The following is a 21,834-nucleotide window of genomic DNA, read 5'->3' as shown; positions in this document are numbered from 1 at the left end:
GATCTCAGGGTCCTGGGATTGAGCCCTGGGTCAGGCTCTGCACTTGGCAAGGAGTCTGCTTGAGGATTCTCTCTCCCTTTGCCCCTCTCCTTGCTTGCATTCTCTCTCTTTCAAATAAATAAATCTTTTTTTTTTTTTAAGTTTACATAGGAGGTAACCTCAACAGTGACTGATTAGATCATGGTAAGGAAAAGTCAAGGATGGACCTAAGATTCTAGCTTAGATAGATGGGTAGATAATAATCCTAATAACAGATTTGGGGAGTCAAAGAGGAGCATGTATGGAAATAGCTTTTATTTTGAATATGTGAATTCAAAGAGCTTGTGCCATAAATTCAGGTAGTGATGTCCAATATGTGGAAATATAGATGCAAAAGCTCAAAAGGGTGAAAGAAATAGATTTGAGAATGGTGTGTATGATAGAGTTGAAGTCACCATGGTGGGTGAGATTGCCAGTGGAAATGGGTAGAGCTTGAGAAGATAGGATCAGTGACAAAATCCAGACTCCTCAAATGTCTGGAGAAGGGGAGGCAGAATACTTTCTCCCAGCAGTACAATCTTATTTCTACCACCCAAAAAATAATCAAAATTCTTTTAGTGTACTTGTAAAAGAAGGGGTTGTTTTAGAGCTCCTCTGATACATAGGTCTCAAGAAAGAGTCAATGTGGCTCACTAGACAAAAATCTATTTTTAATTGTATAAAATTATACATATAAAATACATAGAAAGTACTAAAAAGATAAGTAAATTCTTTAACAATGAAAATGGACAGATCAGGGAACAATTTTTCTCAAGTTCTTTGGGATCTTACTGGTTGTTATTTGAGAAAAACAGTCATTCCAGGAGGGGCAAGAAGAAATTCGTCCCATAACTCACACCCCTTCACACTTCCGAGAGAAAGGAGCATAAGACAAATGAGGGTTTATGATTTCTGGATTATAAATATGAATAAAAGCTGAACAGACACACCCATTATTTAATGTAGGAGCCTCTACTCCAACCCTATATGTGCTTCATGGTATACGGAGATGGGGCTTGGAGAATTCAAGGAGGTCCCTTTCAAGCACTAAAACAGTTGCTAGACTCCTTACCGCTGATCCCATTTGTACTGACTACCAAGATGATTTCAAAGGCAAAGAAGCTGACTATCATCTTAACTCTATCTGGTCCAAAAGAGCAAATTGTGGCCTATTTCCTAACCTATTTCTAAAAACAAAGTGTATCATCATTAAATGGAAAGTCCAATTGCAGAAGCATGAAACTTCCCAAGCACATTTTAGAAAGCGCCCTGAACACTATATACTATATACAGTATAGGAGATTACAAAAACGAAGGGGGAAGATATATCCTCGAGAGACCTACAAAACATTCTCCCAAAGAGGAATGCTTTCGCTGTACTCCAGATCATTTCTCTCTTTCACCCAGGAGAGGCAGGGTGGGGTGGGGAGAGGGAGTCTTAAAAACACAAATAGTTAATCATCGAGCCTCTTTGCCCTCCTGCAGTCTCCCAAGGTTCCAATTAGGAAGTGCCATAATGCCAGGCTCATTTTCCTGATCGACTCATGCTCTAATAATGAACATGGAGGAAGAAGAAAGAAAAGAGAGAAAACAACCGAATCTATGGACATCTAAGGTAGCAAACAGCAGCAACTTCGAGGCAGAGAGAGGAACATGGCCCTCGCCAAACAGGACAGCTGTTTCCAAAGAGCAAAATGTTGGGAGGAGAGGGAACAGGGAAATGTTTTCCCTTCTACAAATCTCTGCGGGCAGGAAGGTCTAAATACTGGACTCAACTAAGCTGGATGAGCAGGGGAGGAAGAGAGAAAAGGGAGTATTTGAAGATAAGCAGCTTCAACCCTGACCCCTTCTGGAGCATAGAATACCTTGGGAAAGCTAGATTATCAGCTTAGTATGGTTTCTGTGCCCCAGAGGCAATTTAGGTGATAAACACCTATGGGTTGTGTCTATAATTCCTCTCCTCTCTCTGGGAAGTTTCTCAGGAATGATTTTAACAATAAGATACCAGATCTCCACTTCATTCCAAATAATAAAGGAAGCCTCAAAATGAAGTACCACTTGAAGGCAGAAGAGGAGTAAGATAGTGGGGCGGGGGGAGTCTAGGCTAGGAAATATATAGTTACTGGAGGAACAACTCTACGAAGTAGGCTCAGCTCAAGATAAGCCAAAGCCAAAGGCTTCATACTTACACCCTGTTTGGAATCCAAGGGAAAGCAGGAATGAGGGTGAGGGTGGGGCACATAGTCCTCATTCAAGCTCCCCGTTACGTTAAAGAACACTTTGTCATCTTGTGCTATTGAAATGAGTACACAGAGTTACTGGGAGTGTAAGCTCTGAAGACAGCCTCTTACAAAGTGGAGTGGCGATGTTTCAAATGAAACGACATCCAAAAACCAGAAGAAAAGGGATCTCTCAGCAAATAGGAATCTGAGTGTAGAATTTATACATACACACATATATATATCTATATTTTAAAGTATAAAATTGAGAAAGTATGTACAGAAATCAACTAAGTCTTAGAAAAGACATAAAAAAGGGTCTAGAGAAGACGGAGTATGTGAGTGGATGCCTAGCAGTTGGAAGAATGCATATTGCCCAACTGCCCAGCGGCCAGCAGGAGAATATCTTTCTTCTCCTTGTGGAAGCGCAGCTCCTTGCCTGCCAGCCGGGCTTCGTCCAGCTCCCGTTCAGTAGAGGCCAGCTCTCTAGACAGTGCCCCTGGCACACTCTGCTCCCGGCTCACCCAGTCCAATGCCATTTGGTGGCGAATATCATCATCCAGAGCCCGGTGTGAATAATGAGCCAACACTTCCTGGAAGGGGAAAGAAATATGAAGATCACTGACAAGGTCAGGGCTCATACCACATTGACCCAGCAGGGCTAGGAACTCCGCCTTGGAGTCCTGACTGAAGTTAGCACTTAAGTCCTCTAAGGAAGTGTCTCAAGGGAAACTTCCTGGTGGGGGAAGCAAGGCAGGTGAAAGAATGACAGCTAAGATCTAAATAAGAAAGATGATAGGAATGAAAAGGGCACTTAAAGTGAGGCTTTCAGTATTCACAACCTGATAACTATAGGCCTGCTCATTTCTAACAGAACAGCCACCTCAAAGTAGTCCTTCTGCCAGATTCCTCTCATCTACCTATAGGACCTCTTACCTGCCGAGAGCACTGTCTTTCCCTCATGGCCTTAAGGCTGCCATTCCAGTGCAGCAGTTGAAAAACTGTCATTAGTTCCTGGGGAAAGGAAAGGAAGTATCAGGATAGTATTTTTATATTTAGGAGGTTGCATCAGAATTACATGGGGAACCTCTTACAAAATACATTTATGGAAGCATCTCCTACCATCTCTGATATGCCCTTTGGGAAAGGAAGGTATTTATATTTTGAAAAATATTCTAACCTTCTCTCCCTTCCCTTCCAACTGAGTATCAGTGACTTAGGGATTAGTAGGAGATATATATAAATCTATACATATCCCCACAGGTTGATCCAAGCTATCAGAGCCAGAGAAGTAGGTGGAACAGCACCTGGAACTCCAACATTGACTTGCCCTTGTTGGATTCCAACATGAATCGGAAGGCACCAATCCCTGTATTTGGGTTGTCAGCTTCCTCCCTGTTGCCCTGTAACAGAGGAAAGAAAAGACAAATAGATTTTCAATCAGGATCATCACCTCAAGCAGCACTGTCCAGTAGAAATATAATGCGAGCCCCCAACCTAATTTAAAATTTCCTAGGGGCGCCTAGGTGGCGCAGTCGGTTGAACGTCTGACTCTCGGTTTAGGCTCGGTGGTGATCTCAGGGTTGTGGGATCCATCCGCAGAGGACTCTGCACTCAGCACAGAGTGTGCCTGGGTTTCTCTCTCCTTCTCCCTCTGCCCCCCTACCACCCCCCCCACCCCAGCAAGCACTTGTGAGCTCTCTCTTTAAATAAATAAATCTTAAAAAAAAGATAAAAAAATACAATTTCCTAGTTGCCACATTAAACAGGTAAAACTAATTTTAATAGCATGTTTTATTTAAGCTAATATATTCAAAATATTATCTTAACTGTACTTAGCATAATTTTAAAGATTTTATTTATTTATTTGACAGAGAGAGACACAGCGAGAGAGGGAACACGAGCAGGGGGAGTGGGAGAGGGAGAAGCGGGCTTCCTGTGAAGCAGGGAGCCCAATGTGGGGCTTGATCCCAGGACCCTGGGATCATGACCTGAGCCAAAGGCAGATGCTTAACGACTGAGCCACCCAGGCGCTCTGAGCATAAAAATTTTTAATGAAATATTTTACATTATTTTTCTTATACTAAGGTTTCAAAATCTGATGTCTCTTTCATGCTTACAGGACATCTTAATTCATACTAGCCACATATCAGGTGCTAAATAGCTACATGTGGCTGATGGCTATTCTGCTGGTCAGCACAGACCTAGAGGACTCCAGAGTCATCACACATATTAACTCAGGTGACAGAGGTCAATCTGGTTTTTCCTATCTTACAAAGAGGGAACACTGGACATAAAGAAGATCCCTGATTCAGCCCAAAAAACAGAGTGATCTCAGCATACAGGATTGGACTAGCCTAAAGGATAACTGGGCAAATGCACTTTAAAGGGAAACAGTAGGAGCCATCAGCATGGTAAATTCTGGATAGCAGTTTGGCCTCTTGGACATTTGCCTTGTTGTGTCTTACTGGTGACATGACCTTGTAAGGGTAGAACTAAGATACATTGTCCTGTGAAAAAGGCAATACAGTATCGAAGTTAAAAGCAGGGACTGGATCTCCTACTAGTCTTGACGCCTTAGTGAAGTCATTTAATTTCTCTGTGCCTCTGTTTCCTTATCTGTAAAATGGGAATAATCACAGATGTAGCCTCTAAGATTGTTTTGAGAATTAAATGAAAAGATTATTGAGGTGCCTGGGTGGCTCAGTTGGTTAAGGGTCTGCCTTCAGCTCAGGTCATGGTCTCAGGGTCCTGGGATTGAGCCCCACGTCGGGCTCCCTGCCCAGTGGGGAGTCTGCTTCTCCCTCTCCCTCTGCCCCTCTCCCTTGTTTGTGCTGTCTCTCAAGTAAATAAAATCTTTTAAAAAATAAAAAAATTATTTAAAAAGGGATAAGTGTGGTCTAAAAACTCCAATTATACAAAATGTGGTACATTATTACATTAGACTAGGTATCCAGTTACACAATCCAAATCCATTCTGGTACTGGCTCTGGTTTAGTGCTATTTGGTGGTGGTTTAACATTATTAGAGATAATTCCAAACCCTGGAGCTGGCTGGGACTTCCAAAATAAGGGCATCTCCTGGTTTATTGGTGACCTTTTTGTCAACCTGATCTAAGAAAACAAAGCCAGGAGACTACTGGGAACACAGGTACCCAACTTTCTCCTCCTGCTTCCTGAGAAGTTGCCTGCTCTTTGTAGCTTGTTCTACATGACCATTCCTGCCCTACACCTAAGATTCTGCTCTTTTTAAGAAAGGGGACTGGGTAGAGGTCAGGAGCCAATCAAGTTATATCCAAATCCAAATTCAGTTCATTATGGGGCACTTTTCATGGGGCTTTACTGTATATGTATTACACCTAAAATAATTCAATGCACTCAGTAAGTATATCATAAGTGCTAGCTTATTATTTGTTTTTGCTGTGCTAGAATTGACAAGAAGTCAGAACTACACAAGATCAACCCATGCTATTTTGTGGCTCATGAGAAACAACATGCGAACATGTAGTTAATCTTCATGGCGAAGCAAAGATCACAAAATTTGGATTTAAAAATGAAAAGCTAGATAGAGGAAGGACAAACGTAATCTTCACTATTAGCATTTAGGGCCCGGAAGCAAGTAACCTTTTCATTTTTGCCTATAATCATTCAGTATGATACCTTCTTCAGTACCTCCAGAGTTTTCCATGATACAGTACATAGAAAGTAATGATCATCTCTGTACAACCAACTGGGGTATACAGAAGAGGCTGCTGGCAGAGGAGTCCATCTGCCCTGGGCCTTGCTCAGTCCCTTGAAAGCTGAGGGGAATCAATATTATGGCACAACTGAAACCTGTTTGGAGTACACCAAAGTGGCATGACCCACAAGTTGGGAAGATCTACCTCCTATTACACTTCTACATCTAACATGGCTATAAACGAACTCCATTTATTCAATAAACATTTAACCACAGAATACTTGATAAGTGGTAGGAACATTAGAATGTAATTGCAAAGAAATTAGAGTTAATTTAATTCAACCTATTCATTTTACAAATGAAGAAATTCAGAGCTACAGAGGCTGGGTGATTGATCAAAAGACATAGTACAATACAGTCTCCCAAGTCAGGACAATTAATTTTTTTAAATTTTTTTTAAGATTTTTATTTATTAATTTGACAGAGCACAAGTAGGCAGAGCAGCAGTCAGAGAGAGAGGGAGAAGCAGTCTCCCCACTGAGCCAGGAGCCCGATGTGGGGCTCGATCCCAGGACTCTGGGATCATGACATGAGCTGAAGGCAGTGGCTTAACCAACTGAGCCACCCAGGCGCCCCAGGACAATTAATTTTTTTAAAGATTTTTTATTTATTTGACAGACACAGCGAGAGAGGGAACACAAGCAGGGGGAGTGGGAGAGGGAGAAGCAGGCTCCCCGCGGATCAGGGAGCCCGATGTGGGGCTTGATCCCAGGACCCGAAGGCAGACGTTTAATGACTGAGCCACCCAGGTGCCCCTCAGGTCGGGACTATTAAAGAATAAAAGCTGAAGGCAGAAATGTAAACATTACCCATAGCTAATACCAAATTGATGTTATTTGGAGTATGACAATTCCATTGGGAAATTAATGAGAAATCTATTAAATTCTCAATTTTGAGGGACTAATCAAATAGAAATAATGGCAGGAATAATACTAATTTGTATTTCCTAAACGCTTTGTAGTAGACCTTGCTGGTGACCTACCCAACATCTATTTCCTTTTTTGTTACTATAGAATCTTAATCTTGTTCCAGTACCTACCCATCTTCCATGTGTCTCCCCCCACCCCGGGAAGAGTGATTTTATCCTCTAATTCCACTGGGTAAATCCTAATTCCTTTTGCTTGTAATTGGTTTTAAGGTGAGAATTCTGGCCATTGGGAGGTAGGAGGGAGGTCTGCTGGAGGGTTTCTGGAAAAAGATTCCTTACTACTAAAGAGATACTAAAAGACAGTCTCAGGGCACCTGGCTGGCTCAGTCGTAGAGCATGTGACTCTTGATTTCAGGGTCCTGAGTTTAAGCCCCACACTGGGTTGGGTGTGGAGCCTACTTAAAGAAAGAAAGAAAAGAAAAGAAAAGAAAAGAAGAAAGAGAAAGAAAGAAAGGAAGGGAGGGAGGGAGGGAGGGAAAGAAAGAAAGAGAAAGAAAAAGAAAGAAAATAAAGAAAGAAAGGAAAGAGAGAAAGAGGGAGAGAGAGAAAGGAAGGAAGAAAGAGAGGAGAGAAAGAAAAATGGTCTCTTTCTGTCTCTAACTGTAGTTATATCTGTATTTAATGTCTGAAATTCTGTAGCTGTCTTACACCCTAAGGGGAGCCAGCCCAAGGACAAAGCCAATATCTAGAGGACGGCTGAGTGGAGAGATGGAAAGAATTTGAGGAAATTGAGACTTAGATTAGGTAACTTGCTCAAAGTCACGTAGCTAGTAGAAACATAATTTCAAAACGATGAACCATTGCTTTCTATAATCCAAACTAATGTTCATTTTATAATACATTAGATGACTTAAGAGTGATAAATGTACTTTCTTCATTTTAATTGACTTTGATTAATATAAAAATTGTCTTTATTCCCTGTAGATACTGCTGACTGGGGCAAAGGGAAATGGGAGAAAATCAGATGGGTCCTGGGTAACAGAGGGAAGCCAACTTATGATTTAAAGTGCTCAACACTGATAAATACACAAACAGATAACCAAAGTGGTTTAGTATATGTAATTACATCTTAAATTCAAAGAGAACAGAAACAGAATTTGTCTGACTTTATCAGCCTATCAGTGAACTTGTGGGAAGGAAGAAAGGCAGCATTCATTTCTAAGATGTGCTCCTGAGATAGAAAATTCTAAGTTCATTTGGGTTCCAGTCTTGGCTCTATCACTTCCTAGCTACATCCCTTCAGGCAAAATTGCACTTCCATGTTTTTAGTTTCCTCATCTGTAAAATAGGGGTAAAAAATAGTTCTTATACCTCAGAGCGTTACTGTGATGATCAAATGAGATAAAATACATAAAAATCCCCTGGAATCGTCCCTGGCACGAAGTAAATACTCAGTTAGGATTAGCTATGGTTATCATCATCATCATCATTTAAAAGAACAGCCATTCTTTTTAAGGAGAGTAAATAAAGTATCTACCCCTTTCCTAGGAGGGGAAAAAGGAAATAAGACACTGTATTATAAAGTGTTCTTTATTAATAGATGAAGTAGGGAGACAAGTGACAATAAGAACAGTCATATATAATAAAAAAGAATAACAACAAAAAAGGGGTGGCTGGGTGGCTCAGTCAGTTGTGTCCGACTCTGGACCTCAGCTCAAGTCTTGATCTCAGGGTCATGAGTTCAAGCCCACACTGGGCTCCATGCTTGGCGTGGAGGTTTTTATAAACAAACAAACATTGAAGGAAGAAGGGAGTAAGTTCTTAAACCAAAACTGGGAAAAGTAGAATTCAAGCTCAGTTTTAATTTTGGAATATCTCTAAAATTCCATAAATCTTGAATTAAAGGTTTCTAGATACCAAAGAGACACAATGAAAGAAGCAAAACATCAACAAAAACATAAACATACACATAGAATCAGTGACTGAGACTAGGGAGCATGTAATACACAAGAATGATAGAGAATAAACAGAAAGAGGTACAGACAGGAAAGAAAACAAGAATTCCTGCTCTGTTTCCCAGTGATTTACAAGACTTCCCAACCAGCCAGTTCTACCAACTCCCACTCTCCTTTCTTTCAACTCCCAGTAACTTACATTGAAAGATGCCAGAGCCTCAGAGACACTCTTCTCAATGAACTCATCAGTGATTCTTCGGGAAGGATGTTCATTAAACACAGAGTTCATGAGTGCAATCTTTGCAGCGCTCCGCCGGGCCTCAGCTTTTGTGGGGCAAAACTAGGCAGGGCAGAGAGAGAGAAAACATGGACATATGTGTGTCTGAGGGAGAGGAAGAAACGGGATAGAGGAAACGCTGGGATAGAAGACACTTGGACAGTCTTCGGATAAATCAGTTCGTTCAGCAAACCCTCCAAAGTTTGTATTGTAAAATGGTTGAGGCATTTGGAAACATAATTTTGATTCAACATCCTGAAGTCATTAAGGAACTGGAGACGGCGATAGCTCATACCAAATTGAATGCAGAATGAGGAAGGCTGCTGAAGTCAGCATATAATCACTGGATATAAAAAAATACCCCTGTTTAAACTGTCGACAGAATTAATTACTCAAAAGCCAGATTCTGCCGAGCCTGTTCGAAATCTGTATCTTGTTCTCCTGTTCTGTGCATAGGCAAGATTTGTTTTCATCCCTCTAGATAACCTAAGAGTAGAACAAATCTGTGTCTAGGTTGCTTCTGCAGAGGAGACCTCTAGTCTCTACCAGAAGCACCCATCTGGGATTCTTGGACTTCACTTTTAGCTTCGAGCAGGCATTTCCCCCCAATAATGCAGTGAGTCAATGAGCTCTCCCTGAACAGAGTCCAAGATCTGAAGGAGGAATTTATAGTCTTTTTTTTTTCCCCAGTGGAAGTAAGGAGAGGGGTGGCAAGGGGAAGGAAAGCTGACCTGGAGAAAGCAAGAAAAATTTAAAAGTTAATTCATGTTTTTTACATTGTATCCACTGTGGGTATCATATTGGACTTCTGATTTTCAGAAGTGTAAATCACTCAACCTTAAATCTCCAGGCACCAGAGCATTCCTTTATAATTCATCATCACTGGCGGCCTCAAAGGCCTCTGTGCCCTCTGTCATTTATGATTAGGATTAGAGGAAAGGAAGAAAGTAATGTTACAGTTTTTAAAAGTAGACTGGGATATGTTTGCTAATTAACCACCCTTAGTATCAATAACTCCTGATTTCCTTTAACTGACAGGTCTGTCAGAATATGGTGCTTGGTGCATTAACCCTAAGTCATCTTCTTCAATTTCTCTGTTCACTAGCCTGTCTCTACTCACTAGTCTGCTGCTCACTCTACAGTATAGTAGTATTCCTGAAAAGTCATCCATGAGAAAAACCACCAGGAGAAATTTCACCTGCCAAAATGGATATAAAAGATATAAGCTAAAAGAAGCCAAGATAGATAATTCTATTCTTTGGGGGGAAGACAAATCAAATTACTATGATGGCTCAGTTCTGGACATCACCATAAAATTATCAAATCTTCATTCAACAATAAGATGAGATGAGAGAAGGGAGGAGAGACCTTATTCTCTAGAAGAGAAAGTATAAAGATTAGTCATCCTGGGCATATATTTATTTCTCTGAAATGGCTGGGTTTCCGAGGGGAAAAAAACTTAAGTCACCATATTTGAAATGAAGTCTCCTTAGGACTTTTCTGTTTGAGGCAGGAACTGAATGAATGGTCCTCATTCATGCCACAGATTTATTAAGTGCCTCCTCTTTGCTGGGTGCTGAGTTGGTAATAAGGATTTAAAACTGAATGAGAAAGAAGACAGATACTATCTCTGCCTCCATGAAGCATAATCCACTAGGTGAGATAATCAATCATGATATGTTGTGATAAGTGGTATGATAAGGGAAGTTCAAGGGGGTATGGAAGCACATAGCAGGGGTTATAACTTTGTCTAAGGGTTTTACAAACCATAAAAACACAACAAAATGTCTATTATCTCCTCTAAATTCCTATTCAGACTCGAAGTTGACATTTCAGAAGGCTACCTTCCTATGGGTGACGTAAAAAAATCCATCTTTGATGACAATATTCACACTAGTCAAACTTTTCTTTTTTTTATGTTCAGTTAGCCAGCATATAGTACATTATTAGTTTTTGAGGTAGTGTTCAATGATTCAAAAATACGGAATGTGGGGCGCCTGGGTGGCTCAGTCGTTAAGCATCTGCCTTCGGCTCAGGTCATGATCCCAGGGTCCTGGGATGGAGCCCCGCATTGGGCTCCCTGCTCTGCAGGAAGCCTGCTTCTCCCTCTCCCACTCCCTCTGCTGTGTTCCCTCTCTTGCTGTGTCTCTCTCTGTCAAATAAATAAAATCTTTAAAAAACAAAACAAAAATACGGAGTGCTTCACAAATTTGCATGTCATCCTTGCGCAGGGGCCATGCCAATCTTCTCTGTATCGTTCCAATTGTAATACATGTGCTGCCGAAGCGAGCACTCTTTTTTTTTTTTTTAAATAAAAACAATCCCACAGCATTTATTGTCCTCTGGTAATAACTTAAAGGTAATCAAAATAATACAACCAAATGTTTTAGAACTACACTCCCAACAAAGGACCTCTAAAAAAAAGCAAACTACATGGCCTTCTCTAGAATTTCTCACTTCATTGATCATTTGTAGTTTGGAGACAACTGACCCAGTTGTTTTCTTGACTTTGTTTTAGAATGAATCTTTTTGGCATCATCTAATACGAGGTTCATGTACTCATCAAAACCAATGATACAGCCCTCTATACGCATGTTCGCTTGCTTATGAAGCCACACCTGAATCCGAGATCTATTTTGCAAGCATCTGGAGATGAGGATGATGGGCTGCACCATCACCCTCTGCACTTTTTGACCCTGGCCACGGTATGTCATGGTGGAAGCCAACAAAGACTGCTAAGTCAAATTTCTTATTACCCTAAAATAGCAACCCCTGTTCATCATCATATATCACAGTTCTTTCATATAATTATAGAAAGCTAGCACTAGGAAGATTTTAGAAATAATCTAACCTATCTCCTTCATGTTATAGATGGGGAAACTGAGGCCCAGAGAATTTACCTGACTTGCCCTGCTGGCAGTGAGGGGAATAAGAATTTGGGTCTTCTAAACTCTTAGATGAGTACTATTTCCACCATACCTAGGGCCTCCCCTTTGACCTCTTAAAGAACTCAAACATTGCTTTTTTTAATAATTGCCTACGAAAAAGTACTGTGGGTAAGGAATTACTATTCAGTGTTCTCAAAAAGAGATGGCAGGAAGTTGGACAGCCAGATTAGAACATGGGCTAGGTGCTGGTAGTCTGATATACTGAGAAAGGGCCCATTCATAACCGCTCCAATTCAAAGCGGATGTCGGTTTTTGCAGGCTGAAAGAGAAGCTACTGAGGTTCTTTTGTGGTTAAATGAACCTCAGATGCTTACCAGAATGATGTGCCCAGAATTGGTTCAGGTCCTCAAGTATGTGATTTCAGAGAGTGATTTAATGGCCAAAATGATGGAGAAAACCACTACTAGCGGCTAAGCATTTATCTCCGCTACTGCCCCGTTGCACCTCTTACCTGGAAACTCCCAAAGCAGCTTCCCCCAGGCAGAGTGACATAGCAGACGTAAGGAGGGCTGTTGGAGGAAACCATCTCATAAACCACCAGAGCCCCGTTCTTCAAGTCCGCCCCACGGGACTGCTTCATCTGCCAGAATTCCTGAAGTGCCTCCACCACATTCACTACAAAAAGGGAAGCAGTTAAGTTCAGCAATGAGTGGCCCTGTGCTTCAAGACGGTATCTGCGACCTGAACCTACATCAAGAGTCTAACCCACCTTAGCTCCTTATCACCACTTAAAAACATTTAAATTAATAAACCTAGACTGTGATTACGGCATTTGCATGGCAAGACCAGTGTATGCCTGGCCTCCTCCCCCACCTCTCTGGTTCACATTTTGATTAGTCCTAAACACCAAAGCAGAATAACTTAAATATTGGAGGCAGAGCTTCCAGGTCAGCAGACCATTATCCCTACCTGATGAAGTGCAAGTAGGTCATTCCACAGTTGGTCAGGTGGCCGAGAATAATAATCCCCAGCACAATAAGAAGTGCATCTACTGAACACTTCTGTGCCCCCATTTTACAGATGAGTGAAATGAGACATAGGGAAGTTAAATAACTTGCCCAAGGATGTAACAGCTAGAAAGTAGCAGAGTAAGAATTCAAACCCAGGCTATCTTGGTTCCAGAGTCAATGTTCCTAAGCTTTGTGTAATACTGCCACTCAAGGAAATGTGGCCCTTTTAGCCATTCTCAAGTCTATGCTTCTGGTGAGCAAACCCATAGCCAGATTCCTTTTCCATCCTGGAATATTATACATTATGTGTGTATATATATACTCCTGTGTGTGTGTGTGAGAGAGAGAGAGAGAGAGAGAGCATGAATTTCTCTTCTGATGATTTCCCTAGGTAAAAGTAATTTTTGGAGGAACTGTATATTGGGAGACACTCCTTCACAGGTCTCTTGTGCGCCTTTCCATCTTGCGGGGTATGCCAAGATTTGAAGGAGATGGCTGCTCTTTCCTTGGGCCATTTCTCGGAATTGTGTGTGCAGCAAGAAACCTGAGGGATGAGGTACTGTCTCCCTCGGGGACAAAGAACAAGCCTGCTTACTGCTTGCTAAGAAATGGCAGGTTCCCCAAGCTCAGTGTTCGTTCCTCTTCTGTAATGCAACCCGTGTCCGATGCAAGCATGCACCTGAGCCCTTCACATCAGATGTGGGAGGCAAGGAGAACTGATGCAAACAAATCTGATGCTTATGCTACCTGCTGTACTGTGAGTAATAAAGTCCTTTGTCTCTGACCCAGGAGTCTCTAGACTTCTGCCACCATCTGTCAAACAGTAACCAGCTAATGTATTAGGGTAAAATCAAACTCAGAACTCAAAACCAGACTCAAAACACTGTATTCCAGAACAGTCCCCTCTTCCCCCAAAACTTGGGCTCAATCATTGCACAAATATGTATTGGGTACCTACTCTGTGCTAGACTATGTGCTGGATGCTAGGCTACAATAGTGAGCAAAACCATACCCTGTTCCATTTCCTTATGCAGTTTACAGTCTAAAGAGGAAGAGAGAGATTAACCAGAGAACCTCAAGCAAATGAAAAACTGCAACTGTGATAAGCACTATAAAGGAGTTTGGTAGATGATGGGAAATGTCATGGGGGCATCTGACCTAATTAAGAAGGCCAAAGAAAGCTACACTGACAAAGTGATATTTAAGTACAGATATGAGTATGAATTCACTAGCAAAAAGGTGAGAGAACAAAGCTCTGAACCTAAGGAACAACATACACAAAGGCTCTGTAAGCAGCAGAGAAGATGGCAAATAAAGGGACCAGTGTGGCTCGAAGAAAAGAGAGAGGGAAAGTGTATGCAAGTGAGATTGCAAAAGTTAGTAGGGACCAGACCAAAGTGGATCTTGCAGGCCACAGCAGAGTACTGGCTTTATCTTAGCCACTGAAGGGTTTAGGATGAAATCAGTTTTCCTTTGGAAAGGATCACTTTGACTGCAGGGTTCCAAACATTTCAAGTGGCTTTAACAAAAGCCTCATAATAATACATGATCACATGCATTCTCCAATATCCTCCAACATGGCCACTCTCTACTTTTGGTTACAAGGACTCATTCATTCTTTTATAGTGTGTTAGTTTAGGTCTGCCAAAGAGAAGACCCCAAGACAGAATAGACAAGCAAGAGATTTATTGGGGAGGATGTATGAGAAGGAAGAGGCTTCGGACCATGTTGAAGGTCTGACACCTGTAGAAGTGGCATGGGAAGGAAGGAGGTCTGGATACGAGAATCTCAGTCAGCAGTGCAGTTCCAAGAAAGGTTCAGCCAGGCCAGTGGGAAGTCCACAAGCCAAAGGAAATCCACACCTCACCAGGATGTGTGTGAGTTAGTGCCCCTGCCGGACCCCGTCACTGATGGGGGGGGCGGGGAGCCTGCTGGACGTGTGGCCTCAGTGCACATGTGGTGATGGACACAGAGGGGACAGCAGCTTCAGGCTGTCAGTCAGTTATGCCCCTGCAGCAGGAGATATGAATAGCACATTTTCATGGCTGCCACACACACATTAAGCAGAAACGTGAGCCCGTAATATGTACATAGCTCTATTCTGAGCATTAGAAATTCGAAGATGAATAATACACAATGCCGGTCAGCAAGGCATTCAAAATCTAGTGGCCAGCAACAACTGTTATCTCTTCCGCTCTGCAGCTGAAGCAAGCACTCCATGTACCAGCCAGAGTGTGAAAGCCGCACATGCTCTTTCCTAACACCCTGGATCTAACTGACTTTTTACAATGTTCATTCTTCTATTAAAAGGCAGCATGAAAAGGAAACTCTGTCCTTCCCACTCTTAGTTTTGGCAGGGGCCCTTCAAAGGTCACTGCTGCCCAGAGAGCTTAGCCATCTTTGTTCTTTCCACTGAGATCTTTTCAGCCCCAGTTCCCTCTTTGAGACAATTTAGCACAATGAGCTGGGTGACAGCTTTCTTGACATGCAAACAACAGGGAGAATATTGAAATAAAGAGAAAGGGGAGGAAACCATTGTAACCAGGAAGGTCCTATTAAAAAGCATATGTCCAGTCTATATCCAGTTAAATCCCTCTTGGCACACAGTACAGGACTATTTTTTAATGATTACTCAAAGCCAAAGGAAATAGGGAGTCTTGTGTCAGAAATGGATGAAATGGGAAATCAAGCAGAATGATCAGGATAAAAGCGATTAATTGTGATCCGAATTTGAAACTGCTCACAGACTCATTGATCTTTAGAGCTGACAGGGATTTTGGAGATCATCTAGTCCAACTCAGGCTACAAAAGGAGAAATGACCTGCTCGAGGTCAATGCTGGGGCAGAGCTAGGGACTGAATGTAGACATCCTGATGCCAATGTTCTTTCCAGTTTGGGAATCTTAACCCAGGGTCCAAGATCAGACCCATGATTGAGCTTCGTGAGAATTCACAAGCCGCCTAAAACCCACAATGAAATCGTGTGTGTGTGTGTGTGTGTGTGTGTGTGTGTGTGTGTGTGTGTGTGTGTGTAGAGTTTATGGGAGGGGTGCCCATAGGTTTTAACAGATTTTCAGTGAGGAACCATGCACCTAATGGTATAAATGAGGATGGTTAGAGAACTGTGAGGTGGGAGGGTTAGCAATGACCAAGACATACACATCTAACAGCTACAATTGCTTTTTAGGAGTAACTGGAGGATGCTGGGCTAAAAGAGACAAGAAAGACCAAGATAGTGAGGAATATTTAAGTGCTTGTACCATGATGTTGAACAATAACAAAAGAGAAAAATTCTGATTTTGGTCCTTAGGAGATAAAATATGAATGTCTAAGTGGGATGAGAGATACAGATTATATATCTACCGTACAGTAAAATCATTAAGGGCATGAGGGGCACCTGGGTGGCTCAGTCTGTTAGGCAGCCAGCTCTTGGGGTTTCAGCTCAGGTCATGATCTCAGGGTCCTGGGATCCAGCCCCGCATCCCTACGTAGGGCCCTGCACTCAGCAGGGAGTCTGCTTGAGATTCTCTCTCCCTCTGCCCCGCTCCCCCTACATGCACAAGCTCTCCCTCTCTCAAATAAATAAATAAGTTTAAAAAAAAACACACATGAAATTACAGTAAAAAATTTATGTCATAAAGGGGCACCTGGGTGGCTCAGATGGTTAAGCGTCTGCCTTCGGCTCAGGTCATGATCCCAGGGTCCTGGGATCGAGTCCCGCATCGGGCTCCCTGCTAGGCGGGGAGCCTGCTTCTCCCTCTGCCTCTCTCTCTCTCTCTCTCTCTCTGACTCTCATGAATAAATAAATAAAACATTAAAAAAAATTTATGTCATAAAAATAAATACAATTTTGTGGTGAGGGAACAGGGATAATAGCTAATGCAATTGAGAGGTGAATGAGAAGGTTCTCCCTGATCACACAAGATGGCGAGAATAGGCTGGCCCAGCTTAATGCACACTATTATGAAGACAGGGAAGCTGGTTAACAACTTTCCATCTGACATTTCCTATTTCAACTTGGAGAATGTACCCCTGAATGACCCAGTGCATAGACTCATTGGCAGGGAGGGGCCACAAGACGACAGTGACTTTGGGCGAGGACTATGGAAGGCTGAAAAATGCCCCCTGCTAAGATGTCCATGCCCTAATCCTTAAAACCTGTGAATGTTTCCTTAGGTGGCAAAAACTTTGCAGATGTGATTAAGGATCTTGAGGTGGGGTGATTATCCTGGATTATCCGGGCAGGGCCCTAAAGGCAATCATAGGGTCCTTAGGGAAGGAGAATTATGAAGCGCAGAAGAGGAGAGGACAGTGTGAACACGGAGGCAGAGATCAGAGTGATGCAGTCACAAGCCAAGGAATGCTGGCAGCCCCCAGAAGATGGAAGAGGCAAGAACACAGATTCTCCCCTGGAGCTTCTGGAGGGAGCACAGACCTGCTGACCCCTTGATTTTGGCCCCCCAGTGATACTGATTTTGGACTTCTGGCCTCCAGAACTGTGAAAGAATAAATTTCTGTTGTGGTGAGCCCCCAAATTTCCAATAATTTGTTAGAGCAGCTACAGGAAACCAATACAGAGTCTAATCCAACATCCCCAAAACTGGAAATATTCAGACTATCAATTTAACTCCACAGTCACTTGTAGACAAAGAAGCTGTCTGTGATTCCAAACAACTAAACAGAAAATACTACCCAAGATTCCTTTGTTCAACCTAGGGGAGTAGATGGGCAGAACTTCCAATCATGTAACCATACTGTGATATAAAGGGAGAACAATAATTCCGAAACTATACGTTTGAAGAGGGCAATGCAGAAGTTACAGGGCAAGGTCACTCAGTCAGTCATGCCAGTTTTAGAGATTGCCAGCTATCAAACATTAGAAGGGGACTACATGCCATGTTTAAAAAGGGGCAAAGGAAATGGAAATGCTACCAATACCTATCATCTGCAGTTTTCAAAAGGTTTCCAAATGCATAATAGCAACCATTCATTGAGTCCTAACTATGTGCTATATGGCTTACACTCATTATCTCATTCAATCCACACAAAACTATCAAGGTAAGTATTATAATACCCATTTTTCTAAAAAGTGAACAAGTTAGGGCACCTGGCCGGCTCAGTCAGCAGGGCATGTAACTCTTGATCTCGGGATTGTGAGTTTGAGCCCGATGTTGGGTGTAGAGATTACTTAACAATAAAATCTTAAAAAAAAAAATGTGAACAAGTTAAGAAACAGGCCATGGTGGCAGAACCAATGTTTGTTTGCCTCAAAGCTGACCCTCTTTCTATTGCCCTATCCTGCCTTATTGCACCATTAATCCTCACACATACTTGTGGACTGTGAGCTCCATGAAGATAGGGACTGAGTATCTGTCTTGTTCACCACTGCATCTGGTGATCAATAAGTATTTGTCAAATGAATGAAGTAGATGAGGTCTAGAGAGATTAAGCAATTTATCCAAGATCACACAGCCATTGTTTGACAGGGTGAGGTTCTCCGATTCCAAACCCTATGTACTACAAGCTGACTAAGATCCTACAGCATACTGAGCTATGTGTGTATCTTGGGCGGGGGTTGGGGTGGGGGTGGGGGTGGGGGAGATATAGGACAAACAGGTGAGATAACAGAAAAAATTTATTTTAGTGTTTTTTAAATAAATGCTGAGGTCCTACACGGGTACAGGTAAATCTAAAGGTGGAAAAGGTGAATTTGGAGCAGTCAGAAGGTGAAGGATGTGAACTGAAGATGATACAGTAAAGCATTGCTGGATCGGATAAAGGTCTGGGCAAAGATCAAAGTAAATTATATTCACGGGAATAGAGCCAGCCCCCAAATACCATGCCATCAGTCACAAGGGTACGTGGGTACATGCCAGTGGCAGTTTTGCCTATTAATCGAAGCAGAATAAGCGATTCCATGTGGTGAAGGACTTCTGAGCCAAATCGGCAGAGATTCTGCTTGCCTGAAGCTGAACTACCTGCCAAACTCTCCCAAAGTACTGGCTGGACACCCAGACTGGAAATGAGAAACTCAGGAATAATGAGGAGTGTGGTGGGAGGTTGGGAAGTTGGAGGAAGGAATGGCTACAGAGTCTGAAGCCTGACTGATTGCTCTTTGTCAGTAAAATCCCCTTGCTCCTTCATCCTGTCTAAGGAAATGAAAAAGTTTTTACAGGACACTCAGTTTAGAGGCCAAGCCCTAGGTAACACAGACAAGAAAAATGGTACACGCCTCTACAATTCTAATAAACGCCTGTAAGTTTCTAAGAGGAACAGTTCAGATTGAGGGTGACGACTCCTATGCCCAGAGACCTTCCCTTGGTCTCAACTTAAAAAGACTGGAAGCGGCAGGACAATAGCTGATAACAGTTACATCACGAAGCCCTGTTAAATCTAGGAATTAGACTAGACAAAGAACTATATTCCCTCATGGTGAATTTCAGAATCACGTGCATTTGCATTCCAAGAACCTAGCAGAGTGCCAGCCCCATGGTAGGAGTTCAAAATGTTGAAGAACAAAAGGAAACTAATGGTACACGTATCACTGGGCACATCTAACAAATGGAGCTAAAAAATCTGTTTTCATGGGAATATTTGGGTTTATACTGTCTGGATCTAAGAACAGGAGAAAATGAGACATGGTCTTTCCAAGGAAATATGAACCAATAAATTTGAGATAATTCCCATCATTTTTAAGTCATCCGTTACGTGTCAGGTGTAATATCTCATTTAATCCCCCTCATAACCCTCGAGGAAACTGAAGTGTAGTGAAGTTAAGTCACTTCCCCAAAAACATAGCTGGCAAGTGACAGAGATTTAATCTGGGATTTAATCCACGCTTGTCTGACTCCAAAACCCACATATGCTCTTTTCAATACACTTTCACAGGGAGGGAAAAAAGTCACTACTGTCCAGAGAGAAAGCCCTACAACCTTTCTCTTTATTATTGTCCAACTAGAAGGTTAGAGATATAATCACTTCCAGCTCAGGCAGGACTTAACGAAGCAGAAAGAAGTGATGTCTCAGAAATTCCAGACCTACATTCTGTATCCCACACCCCTCACTATATTGTGTTCCTTGTTACACTATAAATCTGGAGCTCAGACTCAGGAAATTCTGCACTGATTAAACAAAAACAACAAAGAAGATCCTCACATTCCCCTTCTCAGAAACCCTAGAAATTAGGCATCTGTAAGATAAAGATTTCTAATGGAAATAGGGTTTCTGCCTGGCTCATTTCCACAGAATTTAACATTGAGAGAGCCAAGGCCTGGGATTTATCCTCAGTTCCTGGGCAAGGGCCAGGAAAACAGAGCCAGACAGACAGAGAGGCCAGAGTTGTGAGGCTCCATACTAAAAAAGACACCAAAGTGAGGTCCTAAGTCACAGGAAGGTGGTGTGGACTCAGTGGTACGGTTCCAGATTTAAAAACACAATTATAAGTGACTTGTGAAGGCACTATACCTAATTCCCCAGCAAATCTGAGGTCGCACTGGAAATTTCAGGGTGAGGATAAGTAAGAAAAGAATTCAAAAGTCAAGATTAAGGAGGTGGAGGGGCACCTGACTGGCTCAGTTGGTGGAGCATGCGAGTCTTGATCCCTGGGTTGTAAATTCGAGCCCCACATCAGGGGTAGAGATTACTTAAAAAAATAAAAATCTTAAAAAAAAAAAAAGATTAAGGAGGTGGAGTAAGTTAAGAGGGGAGCCCAGGAATTGCCGAGATCACAGAAGAAAGATTTGAGAGGGTATGAAATGAGAAATGTCTTGGATCTGACATAAAGGATGGGATCCCACACAATGGGGACTGGTCCTCAGAGGCAAAAGGATGTTAAGCTACAGGAAGAATTCCATTTCTGAAGGAGAATCGGCTGGGAAGAAAAGATGGTTGTATTCGTAAAAAGGGGTCCCTGGAGAATATAGTAGTAACTCAATAAAGGGGAAGGGGTGAGACGTGTGTAAGAGCGTGTGCCGCTGTGTGTGTGCGTGCCTGTGTGTGTGCGTGTGCGTGTGCGTGTGTGTGTGTGTGTGTGTGTGTAGCCCAGAAGGAAACTCCCCGAAAGGAAATGCATGTGAGGGCTCTGCGCCAGGAAAAGCGATCCAGAGGACTATGGGAGCAAGGCTCCTTTACAGCGGGTGCCCCGCAGGGGGCCAGACCCGCAGACTCACCTCGGCCATAGCCCTGCGTGTGCTTGGCGAAGCTCCTCACCACGGCCTCCACGGCCTCCCGCAGCACCGCGGGGCTGCCGGCGGCGCCCGGGGGCAGCGGCAGCCCAGGGGCCCCCGACAGGAGCAGGGGCGGCGGGGGCGGTGCGGGGGGCGGCGGTGCGGGCGGGGGGCCTGCTGGGGGTGTGGCGGTGGCAGCGGCGGCCCCAGTCACTCCCGGCCGAAGCGCTCGCAGCGTACCCCTCCCGCTGGTGCCCACTCCAGGCTGCAGCCGCTGTGCTCGCATCGTCTCCATCCCGGCCGCCAGTGGAGCAGCGGCCCGGAGCCTGCCAGCCTGGCGAGCTAACGGTCCCAGCCACCCCCGCCAGCGAGCGCCCAGGGACTGAGGCGGTGCTGGAGCGCAGCCGTCAGTCAAGCGGGGGCGGGGACGAGCCAGGTCCTATGCCAATCACCAGAGACTGGGCGGGAGCTGGAGGGGTCCAGCTCCGCCATAGGCAAAATACTGAGGAGGGCGGAGGTTCTGGACAACCAATTGCAAAGAGAAAAAGCGATATTCTTTATAAGGGAGAAGCTTAGCTTGGGCGCTTTTTTGGGAGTCCTGTGGGGAGTATTGGAAAGCAAGGCAGACTCCTGGAACGAAGCTTGTATGTGTGTGGAGGGGGGAGGAACGGCGGGCGGAAGGCCTGGATGCCAGGCT

General features: G+C 43.2%; 1 protein-coding gene and 1 non-coding gene across 2 annotated transcripts; both read right to left on the bottom strand.

The window, feature by feature from the left end:
* Window positions 1–668: 668 nt before the first annotated feature.
* Window positions 669–21,506, bottom strand: LIX1L (limb and CNS expressed 1 like). The gene is made up of 6 exons (XM_028088352.1): window positions 21,141–21,506; window positions 12,475–12,638; window positions 8,998–9,138; window positions 3,545–3,640; window positions 3,174–3,251; window positions 669–2,830 (listed from the first exon to the last, which is right to left on the bottom strand). The coding sequence occupies exons 1-6, from the start codon at window positions 21,430–21,432 to the stop codon at window positions 2,588–2,590; spliced, it is 1,014 nt and encodes a 337-aa protein (XP_027944153.1). The 5' UTR covers window positions 21,433–21,506; the 3' UTR covers window positions 669–2,587.
* Window positions 11,262–11,368, bottom strand: LOC114197378 (U6 spliceosomal RNA). Its single transcript, XR_003606890.2, has one exon. It is a non-coding gene; the product is annotated as a U6 spliceosomal RNA (small nuclear RNA).
* Window positions 21,507–21,834: the final 328 nt, after the last annotated feature.

The sequence above is a fragment of the Eumetopias jubatus genome, unplaced genomic scaffold (genome assembly GCF_037043125.1).
Source record: "Eumetopias jubatus isolate StellerSeaLion01/CBP00866 unplaced genomic scaffold, mEumJub1_p1.0 scaffold_4, whole genome shotgun sequence".
Lineage (NCBI taxonomy): Eukaryota > Metazoa > Chordata > Mammalia > Carnivora > Otariidae > Eumetopias > Eumetopias jubatus.
Note: the sequence above shows the minus strand (reverse complement) of the source record. Positions and strands in the feature narration are given on the sequence as shown.

What these genes read in the sequence shown, in the direction of transcription:
- LIX1L (XM_028088352.1), bottom strand. Translation starts at nt 21,432, where the DNA reads ATGGAGACGATGCGAGCACAGCGGCTGCAGCCTGGAGTGGGCACCAGC. An exon ending in CACGCAGGGCTATGGCCGAG is followed by an intron (nt 12,639 to 21,140) that starts GTGAGTCTGCGG and finishes CCCTTTTTGTAG; the next exon opens with TGAATGTGGTGGAGGCACTT. An exon ending in AGGCTCTGGCATCTTTCAAT is followed by an intron (nt 3,641 to 8,997) that starts GTAAGTTACTGG and finishes CCTCTGTTACAG; the next exon opens with GGCAACAGGGAGGAAGCTGA.